The sequence below is a fragment of the Ictidomys tridecemlineatus genome, chromosome 11 (genome assembly GCF_052094955.1).
Source record: "Ictidomys tridecemlineatus isolate mIctTri1 chromosome 11, mIctTri1.hap1, whole genome shotgun sequence".
Taxonomy (NCBI): Eukaryota; Metazoa; Chordata; class Mammalia; order Rodentia; family Sciuridae; genus Ictidomys; species Ictidomys tridecemlineatus.
This window is the reverse complement of record NC_135487.1, coordinates 40,738,777-40,756,754: the sequence shown is the minus strand read 5'-3', so window position 1 is coordinate 40,756,754 and position 17,978 is coordinate 40,738,777. Positions and strand designations below refer to the sequence as shown.

The 17,978-nt window shown below is 38.5% G+C and overlaps 1 protein-coding gene across 9 annotated transcripts in view; it reads right to left on the bottom strand.

The window, feature by feature from the left end:
* Positions 1-17,978, bottom strand: part of Tceanc2 (transcription elongation factor A N-terminal and central domain containing 2) — a 37,806-nt gene that overhangs the window by 18,743 nt on the left and 1,085 nt on the right. For 5 of the 9 annotated variants that reach the window (XR_013427791.1, XM_078026309.1, XM_040288718.2 and 2 more), the window contains exons 2-3: positions 17,332-17,478; positions 7,631-7,772 (exon numbers count right to left, since the gene is read on the bottom strand). Coding sequence is in view for 8 of the 9 variants with exons in the window: in XM_078026309.1 (XP_077882435.1) it covers positions 7,631-7,772; positions 17,332-17,478 (289 nt within the window). In the remaining variant the exon portion in view is untranslated. The remainder of the gene's footprint in view (positions 1-7,630; positions 7,773-17,331; positions 17,479-17,978) is intronic. The other 4 variants (XM_021726829.3, XM_078026308.1, XM_005326033.4 and 1 more) reach the window with 1 other exon arrangement.

Here is a 17,978-nt window from a genome sequence, read left to right as displayed (position 1 = left end):
CAAAGTACCAAGAAACACATGGTAAACAATTCATTCTATGCAGTAACTGAAAATAAGAAGGCAACTTTTAGATTAGTAAGAATTAGGAAAATGACAGAAATGGAACAAACTTTCTAAAAATCAAAGATTCAAAAATGGATAAAGACAGAACATGAATATCCAAGAGGTGTCTGGATTAAGGCCTAAATTAAGGTGGAGAAGAGGAGACGCTCTCTAAATGCTCTAAAGAAGCAGCATGAGACCAAGGGCTGAGTCTAAGGGAAACTCATGCCTTACTCATGTGGGGAGACGGAACACAGAAGAAACAAAGATGGAAGGCCAGAAGAGTCACAAAAATTCTGTCAAACCTTTTGTTTTTCACTAATTTGCTAAACACATCCATAGCTCCTGTCATATGTGACATTAAAGCTTGAAATATATTGGTGAACAAAATAGCATGGTCCTGTTGGCATGGAGGGTACTGCCTAGCAAATAATAAAGAAATAAATAATTAAATAAGTCATTACAAACTGAGATGAAGGCTAAGGAAACAGTTTAAAAATAGAGAATTGGGCCAGGTGAGGTGCACATGCCTGTAATTCCAATGGCTTGGGAAGCTGAGTCAGGAAGATCGCAAGTTCAGAGCCTCAGCAACAGTGAGGCACCAAGCAACTCAGTGAGACCCTGTCTCTAAATAAAATGCAAAAATAAGGGTTGTAGCTGTAGGTCAGTCACAGAGTGCTTGCCTGGCACATGTGAAACATGGGTTCCATCCTCAGCATCACATAAAAATAAACAAATAAAATAAAGGCATTCTTTCCATCTATAACTACAAAAAATTTTTTAAATGCAAAAATAAAGGGTTGTGGCTATGGCTCAGTGGTAGAGCATTTGCCTAGCATGTGTGAGGCACTGTTCGATCCTCAGCACCACATAAAAATGAATAAAAATAAAGGTATTGTGTTCATCTACAAGAAGAAAAATATTTTTTTAAAAAAATGCAAAAATAAAATAGGGCTGGGGATATGGCTCAGTGGTTAAGTGCTCCTGAGCTCAATCCCTGCTTACTGCACCCCTTGCCCCCCCACCAAAAAAAAAAAAAAAAACAGAGAATCGGCAACCAAGTTCAGTGTCTTTCACCAAAATAGAGAATAAAAAAAGGTTTCAAATTCACAGTCTGGGAGAATGAGAAGTGAGACAAGACCATTGGATTTGTATAGAATGCAACCACTTGGGTGTGTCCTGAGAGGCTGTGGGAGATGCCAGCTTGGAAAAAGTCCTAATAAAGGAGTAAGAAGGTCTGGAAATGGAAGTTGTGAGTATCAATCATTTAAAAAGGAATTTGGTTATAAAAGCAGGGAAGATTTGTATATGTTTGAAGGCAGAAAGAAAGAGCCAGTCCAGAGGGTAATAAATGGCAACAAAGAGAGGCACTGAGGCAGAGAGGCACTGGGGCACAGCATTTCCCTCACCTCCATGGCTAACCCTTGCCAAGCCCAGTCTACTCTCCCTGAGAAAGTCTCACGAAGAAGCTGCTTCTCTTCTCCACTCTCTCAGTCCTCAGTGTTTTCATCATGTCCCAACTCAATGACCACAGACACACCTTGCCCCAGGACTTAGTCCTTCATCGCTTTCAAGTTTGCTCAAATGCCACTCTCTCCATAAGACCCACTACTGACCACCCCCACCCACATTCATGACCTCCTGCCCCTGCTCTACCATTTCACTTTTCCACAGCAATAATCATCATCTTATAACTAGACAATTTACTTCTGTTTCTTCTTTATTGCCTGTCTCCTCAGTAGAATATGAGCCTCGCAAGAATGGGTTTTTACCAGGTTTGGTCACAGGTATTCAGAACAGTGCCCGCACAGGGTAGGCATTCAGTATTCAAATCTCAGTTGAATGGATATTAGGATGACCTGAATTCCCTTTCTCCATATTACTCCTTTCTTACATATTCTTCCCCTGGTCACCCAAACTCTAATCATATCATTCTATATCTTAAAAACACTAAATGGCTCCAGTATTATTTTTTTCAAAGTTTATAGGTTGCTAACAGATATTCCATTAAAAATAAAAATAAGAGAGTTCATGGGGAAACCCAGGTAAAACAAAATTTAATAACTTCCTTCCTTCCTTCCTTCCTTTCTTCCTTCCTTCCTTCCTTCCTTCCCTCCCTCCCTACCTACCTACCTCCCTCCCTCCTGCTGGGGACTGAGGATAGGGCCTTGCACATGCTAGGTGACCATTCTACAACTGAGCCACACCCCCAGCCCAGATTTCTATACTATGAAATTTCTCAGGCCACTGAAAATCTCAAAGACAGAAGAGATAGTAATGCAGCCTTTCTCAAGTTTATCTGAACTCTAGAGTCCTCATAGGATCAGAGTTCTGAGAAAGGTACTCTAGAGAATGCTGGCATCTGACATAAAGTCCAGACTCAACTGGTCAGCTTTTAAGTTCCTCTCTCCACCCTTGCCTATCCTGGCCATGTATCCTAGATTCTGAAATGCTGTTCTCAGGATTTTAAAGCCTTCATTCTTTTACTCATGCTTCTGCCTGCAATGACCTGGATCTCACTTTGACCTAGCAAAATTCCACCTCTTCTTCAAAAACCCTTCCCAGTTAATCCCAAAAGAAATCGTATACTCCCACAGACCTTAGTATATCCCTTGATGTTAGTATTTTCACACGCCAATAATAATTACATCCCCATATGCTCCTTTGTTCAGAGAGAATGTGAGTACCTTACACACACAGACCAGGCATAAATCTCTAGCACTCAGCATAAGCAATGTTACACACAAGGTTCTCAATATGTATTGAAAAAACGAATGAGCCAATGGTTCTTTTTTTTTAAAATTTCAAATATTTGGCTTTTTAAAAATATTTATTTTTTAGTGGTAGTTGAACACAATCTTTATGTAGTGCTAAGGATCAAACCCAGGACCTCACACATCTGAGGTGAGTGCTCTACCGCTGAGCCAGCCCTGGGCAAATGATTCTAGATTCTAAATAAAACAGATCAAAACAGGATCCAAGTTTCTTACCAGACCTCATATTATCCACCAGTCTTAACAGCTTAGTGACTTCATTCTGTTATCTTTCTTCTACATAGCATTCTGAATTCTTCTCAATAGCATTCATCATACTAAGATTCCCTCCTATCTTAAAAATCAGAACTTTGGTCATTCTCCATTCCCTTTCATATTGTCACATCATTCTTTTCTTTCAATATCAAACTTCTTGAGCTATTTTCAGTTTCACTTTTGTACCTCCTCCTGGCTCCTCAAGCTCCTGCCCCTAACCTGGCCTTTGAACCTGTCCTGAACAAGATTACTGATTCTTTGGTAAAATTCATCATGCAGTTTTCAGACTGCTATTTGGCCACTTGACAACCATGGACGCTGCTAACCAACTTCCCATTGGAAACACGCTTTCCTTTGCGTTCCATGACAGCATTCTCATCTGTTTCCCTTCTGTTTCTCTGGTCACACTTTCTCAGTCTCCTTCCTCAAGTCCTTTAAATATTAGTGTGCTTCAGGATTTTGGACTTGGCTCCTTGCTTTTCTTACATATTCCTCCTGGGCAAGCTTATCTATTTTGATCACCTCAATTCCTAGCCATATGCTGATAATGACTCTCAAGAATATAATTATAATCTTTCCTTAGTTTCAGCCTTGTACATCCAACATCCTGTTGAACATTTCCCCTGGGATGTTCTATAGTATGTTAAACACAATAAGTCTAAAACCGAACTTATCATTCCCCTACCTCCAAACCTCCTGTTCTTTATTAGAGAGTGGTAGCACCATCCAACCACCTGCCCTAACTTTCACTCCTTCACCTTCATCCCCAGCATCCAATCAATCTCCAGGTCCTCTGAACTTTATCACATATGCATCTCTTGATTTCAACAACATTTCTGCATTCCCATGACTACACCATCTAGGTCACCCTCATGTCATATCCAGATAATTTATTAGCTTCCTAACTGGGCTTTCCACCTCTAGGATTGCTTTTCCCCCAACACCTTTCCCACATAGCAACCAGAAGGATTTTTCAAAACTCTTCAATTACACTATTTTCTTTACGATAAAGAGCAAACTCTTAGACTTTATGGTGGACTACAGATACCCCTTCACTACAGCACAACTAGATCCTGGATAAAAGCTACCTTATCCCCACCAAAAAGTTAGCAGAGTCTAGAAGAGTAGACTCAGGGAGAGGTGAGGCTATCCTCAGGGCTGACACCAATAGCAATGCTGCTGAAATACTTAGCTATGGGTCAGTGATAAGGTACAAGAGCTAATCTTAGTATTGACATACTGAAGTAGGGTCCTCAAAAGGTGTGCTAAAGTGTTCTAGGCCAGAGCTGATTCCTGACTATTGACAGAAACAAACAAGGCAGCAAATCTTCTTTAGAGGGAAGCTTTTCCAATTTAACCCCATAGAATTCCTATAGATTGAAATAAAATAATGAGCTTACAGCTAAAACCCAGCCAAGTACATGGGAAAGCAAAGATGATGAGAGCAGTAACAATAAACAACAAATATAAATCCTCAAGGACTATAAATATAAGAATAGTCAGATGAAGAATACAGAAGAGCTATGTATTAAACATTTCAAAGGATAAAAGACATAATCAAAAGAATGTGTAAATAGCATTGACAAGAGTCAAATTTAGGGGAAAGAAAAAACTTTCAAAAATGGAAAACAGAGTTTTTGAAATAAAGAATTTAAAGAATGGGTTAAATAGTACATTAGAATCAGCTGAAGAAAGAATTAGATGTTGGAAGATATATATCTGAAGAAATTATCTAGAAAGCTGAAACAGACAAGATTAAAAAAGATGACACTCAAACTAAAGAATATGAATAAAAGGAATCTGGTTGTAGAATCTCAGAAGAAGGGAACAGAGAAAACGAAAGAGACACTTTTAAAGAGATAATAGCTATAAATTTTCAACAACTGAACAGGAATCTGCAGGTCTAGGAAGTATAATATATCTAGGATAAGTACAAAGGAGTACCTGCTGTGCTAACCAATCTACAAGATCACTCCAAATGATTCTCACCTATTATTCACACACTGTGTAGTTGCCTTTCAAACCAAGAGAATGTGAGGGAAGTGACAGTGTGTCACTTCTGATATTAGGCTATAAAAGAAACTGTCTTCTCACTTGGTTTTCTCTAGATTTCTTGTTCTCTCTTGGATAACTTGTTCTGGAGAAAGCCAGCTGCCATGCAATGAGCAGCCCTAAAGAAAAACCCACATGATGAGGAACTGAGGCTTTCTCCATGCAATCCTGTGAGGGAGTCATTTTAAAAGCAGATCCTCAAGGCCTGATCAAGCCTCAGAGGATTACAGCCCCAGTCAACAGTTTGATTACAACCTCTTAAAAGACACCCTGAGCCAACACCACCCAGAGAAGCTGCTCCCAGATTGCTGACCCTCAGAAAAACTGTGTGAAATAATAATGTCTTAAGCAGTTAAATTATGGGTAATTTTTACACAGTGATAGCAACTGATCCATTGTTAAGACCAAACACCTTCTGCTTTACTCTTTATACTTAAGGCACTTGATTAACTTCTCTCCATCATCAGAGTGCTCATCACACTGTATGACAAAGTCTCATTTAAGATATCTGTCTTTCCATTAGACTTGTATCTGTCTTTCCATTAGACTTGTTCCCTTTTTGTTCCAAAAAGAAGGGAATAATACCTTTCTCCATTATTATGCAAGCATAATTCTTAGCACAAAAAATATATTCAATAAGTATTTGTTCCTTACAACCTACAGCATAGTGACAGGCAAAAAGGCTAAAAGGTGTAAAATATAAACATTCTCAAGCAATGATTCAAATGAATCTTCATCATTCAACTGACATAACTATAAAAGAACCATGAAACCCCTATATTCCAAATAACCTCAAGTTTAGGGAAGGTTTAGAAAAGGAACAAGGTTCAAAAGTTGGATGGTTTCCAGCTTCTCATAAGTCAAGCCCTCTTGAGTTTCACTATGACCCTGGAACTAAAATCTTTGAACATCAGACATACCCACCATTTTTTTTTTTTTTAATACTGAGGATTGAATTCAGGGGCACTCTATTGCTAAACTACATCCCTAAGCTTTTTTATTTTTTATCTTGAGACAGAGTCTTACTAAGTTGCCCAGGCTGGCCTCAAACTTGTGATCTTCCTGCCTCAACATCTCAAGTAGCTGAGATTACAGGGCATGTGCCACCACACCCAGCTCAGACACACACACTCTTGAAAGCATTCGCACAATTATACTCAAAGGCCATACAGAAATGATTTTTTAAAAATAATCTGTTCTGCATTTGTAGAACAATTCCAGTTTATCACATTGATATTTAAATCTGATCACACGTGGTGTCTAAATATGAACATGCACATACACACATGTACATACATACATGTTATAAAATATTAATCACTAGTACCCTCTACTGGTGGAAATGTCTTATCTTTTCATATGAATGGTCTTACTGCCCTCTAGTGACCACAACCTGTAAAGACAGAAAAATCTAGCAGCAGATGGGAGAATCTTCTTGGCCAGAATGATATGGTTTTATGTTCTTTAAGCATCTAATTTTCTCAGATTCTGGTTTGTATTACAGGGGTGCAACTCTAAAACTCTTGGGGGACCCTCTGGGGATTTCAAAACAGCTCTTCCCAGCTGTTAGTGCCAGTCTGAAGCAGCTCTCTCTCCTGCTTCTCAGAAACAAGAGGTCAAGGGGAGGCAGACAAGGCAATGGCTGTACTCATGAGGGCAAGAGCAGCAGCTGTGAATGACTGCCCTGGACTCCCTAGGGAACTGGGAGCAGCTTGAGGAACACATGTTGGCCCTCCCTTGCATATTATCCAGTTGCGTACTGTACTAAAATGGCAATTCAACATAGTCTCTCACTTACCTTTGATATATCTCCAAAGCTACAATAAATGACACAGTGACAAATGTTGCTATAGTTTGTTGCTGTTGTTGTTTTTTTTTTTTAAATAGGCTTTGCAAATTATTTCTACTCAAGACAGAAAAGTCAAGCTTCTTTAAAGATTTAACTAAAACCTGTCATCTCTCTTACGAAGTTTTTTTTTAATTCCCCGATTTAAGTGACTGTTTTGTCTTTTGTGCCAGCATATATTGCCCAGGTCAGAATGGTACCCAGAATATTATATGTTCATTTATAACTTACAGTATTTCACTGCTTCTATTTGTCTAAATGCTTGTCCCATCTAGCAAACCTAAAGTTCCTTGGGGTCACAAACCATATCTTATTCATTTTTGCACACTCAAAATGATATCTATAGATCACTGTGTTACTGGTCTATAAGGTAAGTATAGAAACTGGAAGCATTTAGAAACTTTTATAGCTTTTGTGTTAGACCTAATTTTAAAAATTGGGGCTTTATTTTGTATATTTTAATTTCATTTTCTGTTAAATGTTATTATATATTACAAAAGTATTGGGTGCAACCAATGGAGAAGTTTTTAAACAATGATCCTTATCCAGAGAGTTTGAAAAGCCCTAGTAGGACAGATAACTTAAAATTTGAAGGAAAGAGGAAAGCAGGAAGAAAGGAGACAAAAAACAAGACCTTTCATAAAATTCTGAAGGAACATACCTATCCTTGTTGATTTTAACACTTCCCTGGAGGGTATTTTCTTCTTTAATTCTCGTAAGGCCTCAACTAGATTCTCTTTGCTTTGATCAGGAAGCTCCAACATAGTTTTCCATCTTTTTATGTCTTCTACAACCACAACTCTCTGAGAAAAAGAAAAGTCATTTGGAAAATGGAACATTTTCATTAGAAAGACATCTGCCTTCACCTGAGCTAATGGGGCTCCTATTGACATATGAATTATTGATTATGACCTGAACCAAAGCACAGTGTGTCTGATGGCCCCAAATGATGGGTAATTGCTTAAAAGCAGGTCCTGCTTACTGCAAATCAGGAAGAGAGTTGCATCTATTAGGAAAAGTGCAAGTTTTAATCTTACCATGTCAGACACTACTGGGCACTTAGCCGTGAGAGGTAATAAGAAAGAGAAGAAAAGAAAAATGATGCTGAGGTGAATCAACCTTATAGATCACTTAAGAGTGTCTTAATTCACAAGCATGGACAGAGAGCAGAGGTCATAAAGGCATGTTTATTTCAACAATAAAAAGCATGCTTCAATAGTTCCCCACTTTGTAGAGGAGAAAACTCTTTCTTTTTGGAAGAATTTTTTTAAACTTCAGGAGAGAAACTACTTATAATTTAAAAAGGTTAATACTTTGCCATTCCTCATAAAATAACAAAACATTATAAAACTTAAGTCCCTTTATACTCTCCACCAAACTCATTTCCACCCTTACATTCCCAGGGAAAAAACTACCATCTTAAAGTTGATATGCATTTTTCCATTAAATGTAAAATATTAGCAATGAAGGAATATGGGTAAAGGGAATGGGAAAGTTCTTTGTACTGTGTTCTAACTTTTCTTTAATTTTGAAAGTATTTCAACTAATAATTTTTTTAAGTACAGAGACAATTTAAAAATGAAGTTGCTTTCATAAGTGCAAAATAAAAAATCTTGTCTTGGATCATTACTACCCTAGGAAGGTGGGCAGTTAGAAATTAGAAAGGGTTATGGCTTCTGGGATCCTGGTAATGTTTCTTGATCTGAATGCTGATATGTTCACATTGTGGAAATTTCTTAAGATGTACACTTAGGATCTGTGTACTTTGCTATATGCATTTTCAATATGGCAATTTAAATAAAAAGCAACTATCTAAAAGTCCCATCTCCCTCCCTTGGCTGGGGTCTGCTTCAAGTCTAGAAGCCATGGTGGGAGGAGGGTATGTTCCCCGGCCTTGGTTTCTCCTCTTCCCCAATATGTTTATTTGCTTTGGTTCCCCATTCATCCAGGTTCAAAGCTGGGAAAAGGAAGGGAGCAAAGGAAAAGTTTTACTTTGTTGTGATACTATGCTAATCAGGTTTTAGTGCTCTTTGAATTGGCAGATATTTGAAGCTGACTCTTTCTTTTTCTCTCAGGGTGGCTTTTGTAGTTCCTTGGAGAGCTCCCATTGCTGAGATCTCACTTTTGGTACCCATAATGTGGGCACTGCTTCTTCCAGCCAGCCACTTACAAGTCCTCCCTTAAGTTCCCAGTTTTTGGCAACCCACTTCACACAGACTCTCTCTGTAGGGGTCCAAGGATTCTTGTAAACCCAGCCACTTTAATTCTATTCTATGCCAGCCAGCATTTTCTCCCATGATTGCCCACATCTTTGTCCTAAAAGTTTCCAAGAGTATCAGCCTTCCCCAGTCGCTTCTCTCTCTGGCATTAGTCACTCCATCTTTGGATTTTCTCAGGCACAGATCTAATTTCTGAGTCTATCAACTCCTTGAAGCCCAGTTCTCCATGTGAAACTGCTACAGTACTCTCACTTCATTGGAAGGAATTCTCTTCTTCCTTCTTATTTAACTTCAACTTTCTTTAGAGCCTCTGGTGGGTAATGGGTTCAGGATTCTAAAACTGGTCAAACATTTCTGCCTTCCCAAGTTCTGCATGGATGGTCCAAAATCTCATTTGAGAACTCCATTTGCTACCTATTACTTTGTTCTCAGCCTTTAGGGTCCTTGGTCAAAGTTGAAAAAAATCCCTTTCTATAAACTCTATAATATAAAACAATATAATTATTGTTAAGTGGCATGAAAAATAAATAAAGGAAAAGGAGAAAATATTAGGCTTTGAAAAAAAAATTTTAGTTGTAAATGGACACAATACCTTTATTTATTTATTTTTATATGGTGCTGAGGATTGAACCCAGTGCCTCACTGTGCTAGGCAAGCACTCCACCACTGACCTACAACCACTGCCCCAACATCAGGCATTTTTAACTCAACAAATTTTCTTGATTTATTGATACTGATATATACAATCCCAATTGATCCATTTTAATATTAGATAGTATTCCATTATTTTTCATACAAATGACTGGAATTTTAAAATCTATTCCCCTAATGGATATTTAGGATTTCTTTCCCTGTATTTTTTCTGTTACAAACATTGCTTCAATGAACTCCTGCCCATAACAGCTTTTTGTATGTGTTCCACCCATTTACTTTCCACTTTTCAGGGTCAATAGCCTAAAGCTACTTTATTTTGCTCCCTCACAAAGAAAAATGTGTTTATAAATATTTTATTAAAAGATAGATATTATTGCTATCCAACCAATGATCTCTACCTTTTAATATGGATGTTTAGTCCATTTGTATTTATTATGATCACTGATTAACAATTAGGCATCACTTACTCTTCTATGTAATGGACCAAGTTTAGTTTTGTTTTTTTCTTTATGGTTTGGAAGTTAGGCACCACATTTCTTTCATTTAGTGTTTACTTTTATCATTTTAAAGATGTTTATTCAACAAAATCTATACATCTTCTTCCCAAAAGCCTTTATTTCAAAAACTCTTATTAATCTTATTTTCTTTCATGTTTGTATCTCTTTATTTCTTTGTAATGCAGATAGATCTAGCTTCCAATTCACCAATTCTCTCTTTAGCTATGGTTTGTCTACTTTTTTTTTTTTTAAAGAGAGAGTGAGAGAGGAGAGAGAGAGAGAGAGAATTTTTAATATTTATTTTTTAGTTGGCGGACACAACATCTTTGTTGGTATGTGGTGCTGAGGATCGAACCCCGGCCGCACGCATGCCAGGCGAGCACGCTACCGCTTGAACCACATCCCCAGCCCCTGGTTTGTCTACCTTTAAACACAGAACAATATGTTTCTTCTCCAACAAATATATTTTTTCATTGAACAAGTTCTGTTCTTTCCTCCAAACTTGCCTGTGTTCTTTTCATACTATCCTGTTCTTATGATTTCTATTCAAGTCCTTATTCCCACTTCCATGAACATTCTAAACATATTTCAATTTAAATCTCTTTTAGATTGTTCTCTTACCTCCACTTCTTGAGATGGAGAATCTATAAAGCTTATAATTTTTTGACTTTGAGTTCATTTTTTAAAGGGGATTATTTTCCATGGACATTCTGTATATCCTAGGATGTGAAGTACTTAACAGGGAAATCTCTCATTTGCCCCTGCCAAGGACCTTGGATTCTCCTGGTACTAGACCATATTTTACGTGAATTTCTTTCAGCTTTGCAGACAGTGTGAACTTAAAAATATATATATATATATTTATATATTTTATAAATATATACATATATTTTATAAATATATATATATTTTTTCATGCACAGCAGTAAGTGTGTGATTCTAATGTATTATATAGTCAACTCTTTTTCCATCTAAGACCTGGAGAAAAGATTACAGACTTCATGCTGTTTTCTTGGACTAATAGATGAATTTTTGTTTTTGTTTTTTAACTGCCAGCCCTGTTTTCTTTTTTAACTTTATTTACTTATTTTTATATGGTGCTGAGGATTGAACCCGGTGCTTCACATGTGCTAGGCAAATGCTGTACCACTGAGCCACAACCCCAACCCAGTGGATAGAATTTTTCTAGCTCATTTTTCACAAAAATGGCAGCCCTGTCATTTTTTCATGTAAGGGGTCAGTTCCAGCTCCTATCATATTAGCCTGTGGCCTTATCTCCCGGCCCCTCTTACAACTCCAGTGCCTAAGCATTGCATCTGATTTCAATATTCACTGGAAATATTTAGCTTCAGCTCCCAATCACAGCTTTGGGTGTTAATTTCTTCTCTCTTCCTGGCACATCAGAAATGATTTCCCTTTCTTGTTTTTTTTTTTTTTCCTTAGTTATAGTTGGACACGATATCTTTATTTTATTTATTTATTTTTATGTGGTGCTGAGGATCGAACCCAGCACCTTGGCCTTGCACACACTAGGCGAGCGCTCTACTGCTGAGCCACAACCCCAGCCCCTTCCCTTTCTTGTGTTCAAATTTAGCTCTGTATTGGAGTTTTGTTTTATTTTGGTTTTGGTACAAGGGTTTGAACCCAGGGGTGCTTACTGAGCCACATCCCCAGCCCTTTTTTGTATTTTATTTAGAGACAAGGTCTCATTGTGTTGCTTCAGGGCCTTGCTAAGTTGCTGAGGCTGGCTTTGAATTCATGATCCTCCTGCTTCATCCTCCCAAGCCACAGAGATTACAGGCATGAGCCATTGCACCTGGCTCCTGGAGAATTTTTTTTTTTTAAATATATAGCATTTCTACATGGTTAGAACTGGGTTAGGAGTTCCTGTCAGATCATTTCACCATATGAAACTATAGAAGTCCAAACTCTTTAGCATGATAAAAAAGGCTTCCCATAACCTGGCTCCTGATATTCTTTTTGGTCTTATCATTACCTTCAGATACATCAAATTATTGGCAGCTACCTAAATGAATCACAGTATTTCACACTGTTAACCTAGGGATACTCTTTCTTTGCCTGATAAAAAAATATACTTACTTCTTAAGACTCTCCTCAAGTATCATCTCTTCTATGAAGCTTTATTTGCCTCTCTCCTACCACATTTGACCACATTTTCCTTTAGGTCTCATTGTAAATTGTGTAGATTCCAATTACCAAATCTATGGTTTCTGCATACATTGCTCAATGAGACTGTCTTCTCCACTAGACTACGAATAACTCCAGGGCAGCAACAATATGTTATTTATTTCTCTATCCTCAGTGCACAGTAAATATAACTGCACAAAATTATGTACTATGTTTCAGATCTGAAATTTTAGGAAGAAATGGGAGAAAAAGTCAGTTTTCAGAGCAAAAGAATTCTATATATGTTGAAGAAATGTTTCCTTGTATCTGTCTAAATATAAGCCTGAAAATTCTTACCTGAATTATTTAGAATACAAAAAGACATGGAAACTTGGGACAAAAACTATCATTGGGGAAGCTGCAATGAGTAGTGGAACAGTTATGCCAGAAAGAAGATATGCTCTCCATCTGGTCTTTATAGTTAGGGATGGGTGTAATATGAGGTGTGACCAAAGCAGTAGGGCAAATGATGTACTCATAAGCAGTAACTTGGACACTGGTGGGGGCAGCAGACAACATATTGGTTAGTCAGTCCTACAAAGGAAAGAAAGGTTCATAGAACATTCTGAAATGCTAAAACTGCCCACCCAACCCCCACAAAACAAAAAGCATATTCTAGGAACTTTCAATTTAAAAAAATTCTGCTATTGAAATCAACAGAAATCATTTCTCCTTAAGGGACTAATAAGAGATTAACCAAATTAACCTTTACCATTTAAATGAACACTACATGAGTTCTATTGAGTATCACTTTTATTGAATGTGATAAGGCTACAGCAAAATTACTTGCAGTATACTGATAACAGAAGTACAATGATCCTAATATCTCAAGATTTTTAAACTTCCTCAGCTTGGCACTCAGAAATCTGCCTTTTTTTTTTTTTTTAAGTTTACCCTACGGGGGCACACTATGGATCTAGATTGTCTAGTTCAAACCCCAGCACTGCCACTAACAGATGCATGACCTTACGCAAGCTACTTAATCTCTTTGTGCTGTATATTCTTCAACTGCAAAATGTAAATGATAAAAGCATACATTTCAATTTGGGTTGTGGCTCAGAGGTAGAGTGCTTGCCTAGCATGCATGAGGCACTGGGTTTAATCCTCAGCACTACATAAAAATAAAATAAAGGTACTGGGCCCACCTACAACTGAAAAATAAATGTCTTTTTTTTTTTAAAAGGATACATTTCACAGAACATGTTATTAAGACTTTTAATATATGTAAAGCACTAGTACAATACTTTGCCCATAGAAATGGGCTCAATTACTGTTAGTCTTTATAGTTAGGGATGGGTGCAATATGAAGTATGACAAAAGCAGTAGGGCAAATGACTTACTCATAAGCAATAACTTGGGCACTGGTGGGGACAGCAGACAACATATTGGTTAGTCAGTCCTACAAAGGAAAGAAAGGTTCATAGAACCTTCAGCTCTTTTACTACAAAAGTTGCTCCTATTTCATGCGTAAGAAGAGCAATTAGTTTCTACTAGTAGACAGCACAATGTTCAGTCCTATGAACATGCATTTAGTTAGTCCTCACAGTGATTCTGCAGGTTAGGTACTATTAGATGTTATCCTTACGTGATTGATGAGGAAACCAAAAACTTCAATATTCAGTAAATTCCTGGAATTAAAACATGATGCTGGTGTGTGGGAATAAGTCCCTCAGCAGAGAGTGGACCTAGCTAACAGTCTAGAATTCAGTTACTTCACTTTGCCTTCAATTTGCCATCCTACACACCTGAAAGTAAGCACCATGCATTTATAAAAGAAACTACAGCCAGCTGTTGTGGTGCATGCTTGTAATCCCAACTACTTAGGAGGCTGAGGCAGGAAGATTGCAAGCTTAAGGCCAGCTTGAATAACTCTGTGAAACCCTGGGGGCTGGGGATGCAGCTCAGTGGTGGAGTGCTTGCCTAGCATGTGCAGGACCTGGGTTCAATCCCCAATACTGAAGAAAGAAAGAAAACAGCAATTGCCACTTGTGGAACAGTTATATGCCAATACTTCCCTCTAGCCAAACCTTCCTGTCCCTTTAAGGTGTCCTATCACAACAGACACTGCAATGTTTTTATTCTTAACAAGTCCTGTGCTAAGGTACTAAGGACACAAAATTATTATACTTCCTCAGCTCGAGATTCAGAAATCTCTCTCTCTCTCTCTCTCTCTCTCTCTCTCTCTCTCTCTCTCTCTCTCTCAAAGTTTAACCTACAGGGAAAATACTATGGATACAGTTATCTAGGAGAAGCTCAGGGCATAGCATGGGACACGTCTTATTAGATTGACTCTGTATCTAGGGGAGAGAAGGGTAGTCAGGAAAGGCCTCAAAGTAGAGAAAACTCTTAAACTACGTCATAAGGGATGAATAGGATTTCAGTAAGTAATGATAATAACAATAACAGCAAACACTTGCACAGTACTTAGTATGTGCCAGACTCTGTTCCAAACACTTTATATATACGGACTTACTCGAATCTCACAGTATCTTATAAAATAGGCATTAATCCCTAGGTGAGGACACAAAGACATTAAATAACTTACCCAAGGTCACAAAGGCAGAACTGGGATTTTAACACAAATATTTTGGCTAAAGGGGCTGGGGTTATGGCTCAGTGATAGAGTACTTGCCTAGCATGCATGAGGCACTGAGTCCGAGCCTCAGCTCCACATAAATGTAAAATAAGGATATTGTGTCCACCTAAAACTAAGAAATAAAATAAATATTTAAAAAATTTGGCTCAAGAGTCTGTGTTTTTTTTGCTTATTTGTTTTCTTGGTACTGGGGATTGAAACCAAGGTTGCTTTACCACTAAGCTACCTAGTCCCTCTTTTTTTTTTTTTTTAACTTTATATTTTGAAATAGGGTCTCGCTCAGTTGCTTCGTGCCTTGCCAAGTTGCTGAGGGTGGCCTCGAATTGTGATCCTCCTGTTTTAGCCTGCTGAGTTTTGGGGATTACAGGTATGTGGCATCACGCCTGGCAAAAGTCTGTGTTCCTAATTACTACACTATATTGCCTCTAAGACAATAAAGTAAGGCATTTCAGGAAAACAGGATAATATAGTGTATTTGCAAAGGTACAGAGGTATAAAAGAGCATGTCATCTTTGGAACTATGAGAGGCTGACAACGAATAGAGTGTAAATAATGAGTATGGGCTAGGCATGGTGTCATATGATTAGAATCCCAGGGGCCCAGGAGGTTGAGGCAGGAAGATTGCAACTTTGAGGCTAGTCTGTTCAACTTAGAGAGACCCTGTTTTGAAATAACAAATAAAGGGCTGGGGCTATAGCTCAGTAGTAGAGCACCCCTGGGTACTGGAAAAAAAACAAAAAGTGTGTGTAGGTAAGCATACATGTAGTTTAATTACCACTACCACCCATTTTCCTCTAGAGGGTCTGCATCATGAGCTTTCCTTTAGTTGTTACTAATATTCTGATGAAACGAGATAACCAAAAACTTGATTATATTCCATGAAGTCATAGAACTACAAAAGTAGAAGAGACTTTAAAGCTCATCTAGAGTTCAGCAGGTCTCAACCACCTGCTGCTTAGAAATATGTTAGATAGGGTATTTGTGGTCTTCACACTGGGAGGTCCTATTTGTGTTTAATGCTTCAGAGGCAGGGATGCTAAACATCCTATAACTCATAACTCATAGGTAGTTTCAAGTAATGAAGATTATCTTGCCCTAAACAACAACTGTGCCCCTTGAATAAACACTAATAGTGTTCAACCTCCCCATTTTGTAGATAAGGGATCTGAGGTCTTAGAGAAGGGACTGACTTGCTAAAGATCACCCAGATGTACAGCAGGGCCTCAGACCCAATGCTTCTGTCTATGTCCCCTTCGCTGCTTTCTTATGGGTCTGGGAAGCTTGTGAGACATATAGAAAAGGAGTCCAACTAAGTATCTAAATCAAGCACTCAAATTGCTGCTTTGTTGTCATAGTTCTTTGTATACTGTCTCTAAACCCAAATTCCCCCTCTCCCTTTCAGAGAGACACAGACTGGAAGTTCAGATTTGGTACTTATCTGTATAGAAAATTTTGAGATAGATTAGAGCCACCCTGGTCAAATAACATAAAATATGACAGAACTCTGGGAGCAAAAATATTAGGAATCTAGTGGAGGAAGCAGAACCTACAAAGGAAATGGAAACGAAAAAGTCAAATGCAGGCATTCAAGATGACAAAAGGAGCTAACAGCAAGCTGTTTTGTTATTAGTGAAATAATAATAAATAATAATCACTTTAGTATTTATTAAATACTTATGTTCATTGGATTTTTGTATATATTCCTTGACTATTCCTTGATAATATAAATAAAACTGAGTTCCAGATAGCAGAGCCCATTAAAAGTCTCTCTGGCCAAGCTACAGCTGTGGAGGCCATGTGATATAGTTGTGGCCAGTTAATTATGACAGTACTATAAGCACTGTCAGTCACTCCTTAGTAAGTCTGGACAGGGCACATAGAATTATATTTGATGGTTTAACATTCCTAACAAGAAATTTTCCCAAAAGAAAAACAACAACAAACAAACATACAAAACACAAGGGGGCTTGTCCTACCTGCTAGAAGACATATCTAAAAGCCAGAATAATTAGAAGAATGTAGCAGGGATGTGGGAATCAATAAACAGAAGTGCGATAGCATACTGGGGAAACAGCAATGGAATAGTCACATAAACTTTGTGGAAGGGCATAGCAAAAAATAACTCATGGGAATCCCAGGACAGACCCCTTTGGAACTGTCTGCTGACGCAGTATTTGCACATTTGCTCTAGTCTCAGATCCCCTCTCACCTTCAGAGACTCAATCGTGGCCTGCTTGTAAATCTTTCCTCCAGGGTCTTTCTTTTGTGGGCTATTCTGGATTCTAGGCGTTCGAATGACGAATTTATCCATCGTTAGGGGATTCCAACTACCTTCTTGTGCTCGCAGCGTTTTCTGCTTAAGAAAGAGGGCAGATTCTAAAACTTCATCAAGGCTGCCATGATGTGTGTGTTCCCCAAAGTAAAACGACTGGGTTTTCTGGAAGCACTCCTGAATCGTGGTGATTCTTGGACAGTATTAACAGGAAGTAAGAATTCTCGGGGGGCGGGGGAGGGGCTCTGCCTAAGACCTGAAACTATACAGAAAGTCTACTTCCTGGGTTAGGAGGTTCCTAGCTTGCAGAATCGCAGGCAGTAGAGGGGATCCCGATCTCGGAGCAAGCGGCCTGAAATTGTCTTCCAACTTAGGAAGGTCGTGGCAGGGTTAGGGTCAGGGTTGTTAAACAACTACCCCACAGCAGCCCCGATCCCAAAGGTTGACTTAGTGACCAGCAACGACCTCCTCTAGGCCTGGCAGGGTCCTCACAATAAGCAGCCATCTCCAGGAAGGACTGATCAATGGTCAGAGGAGTCCAACCACGACTGTCAGGCTCCGGACCCCGAGGGAGGAAAGGAACC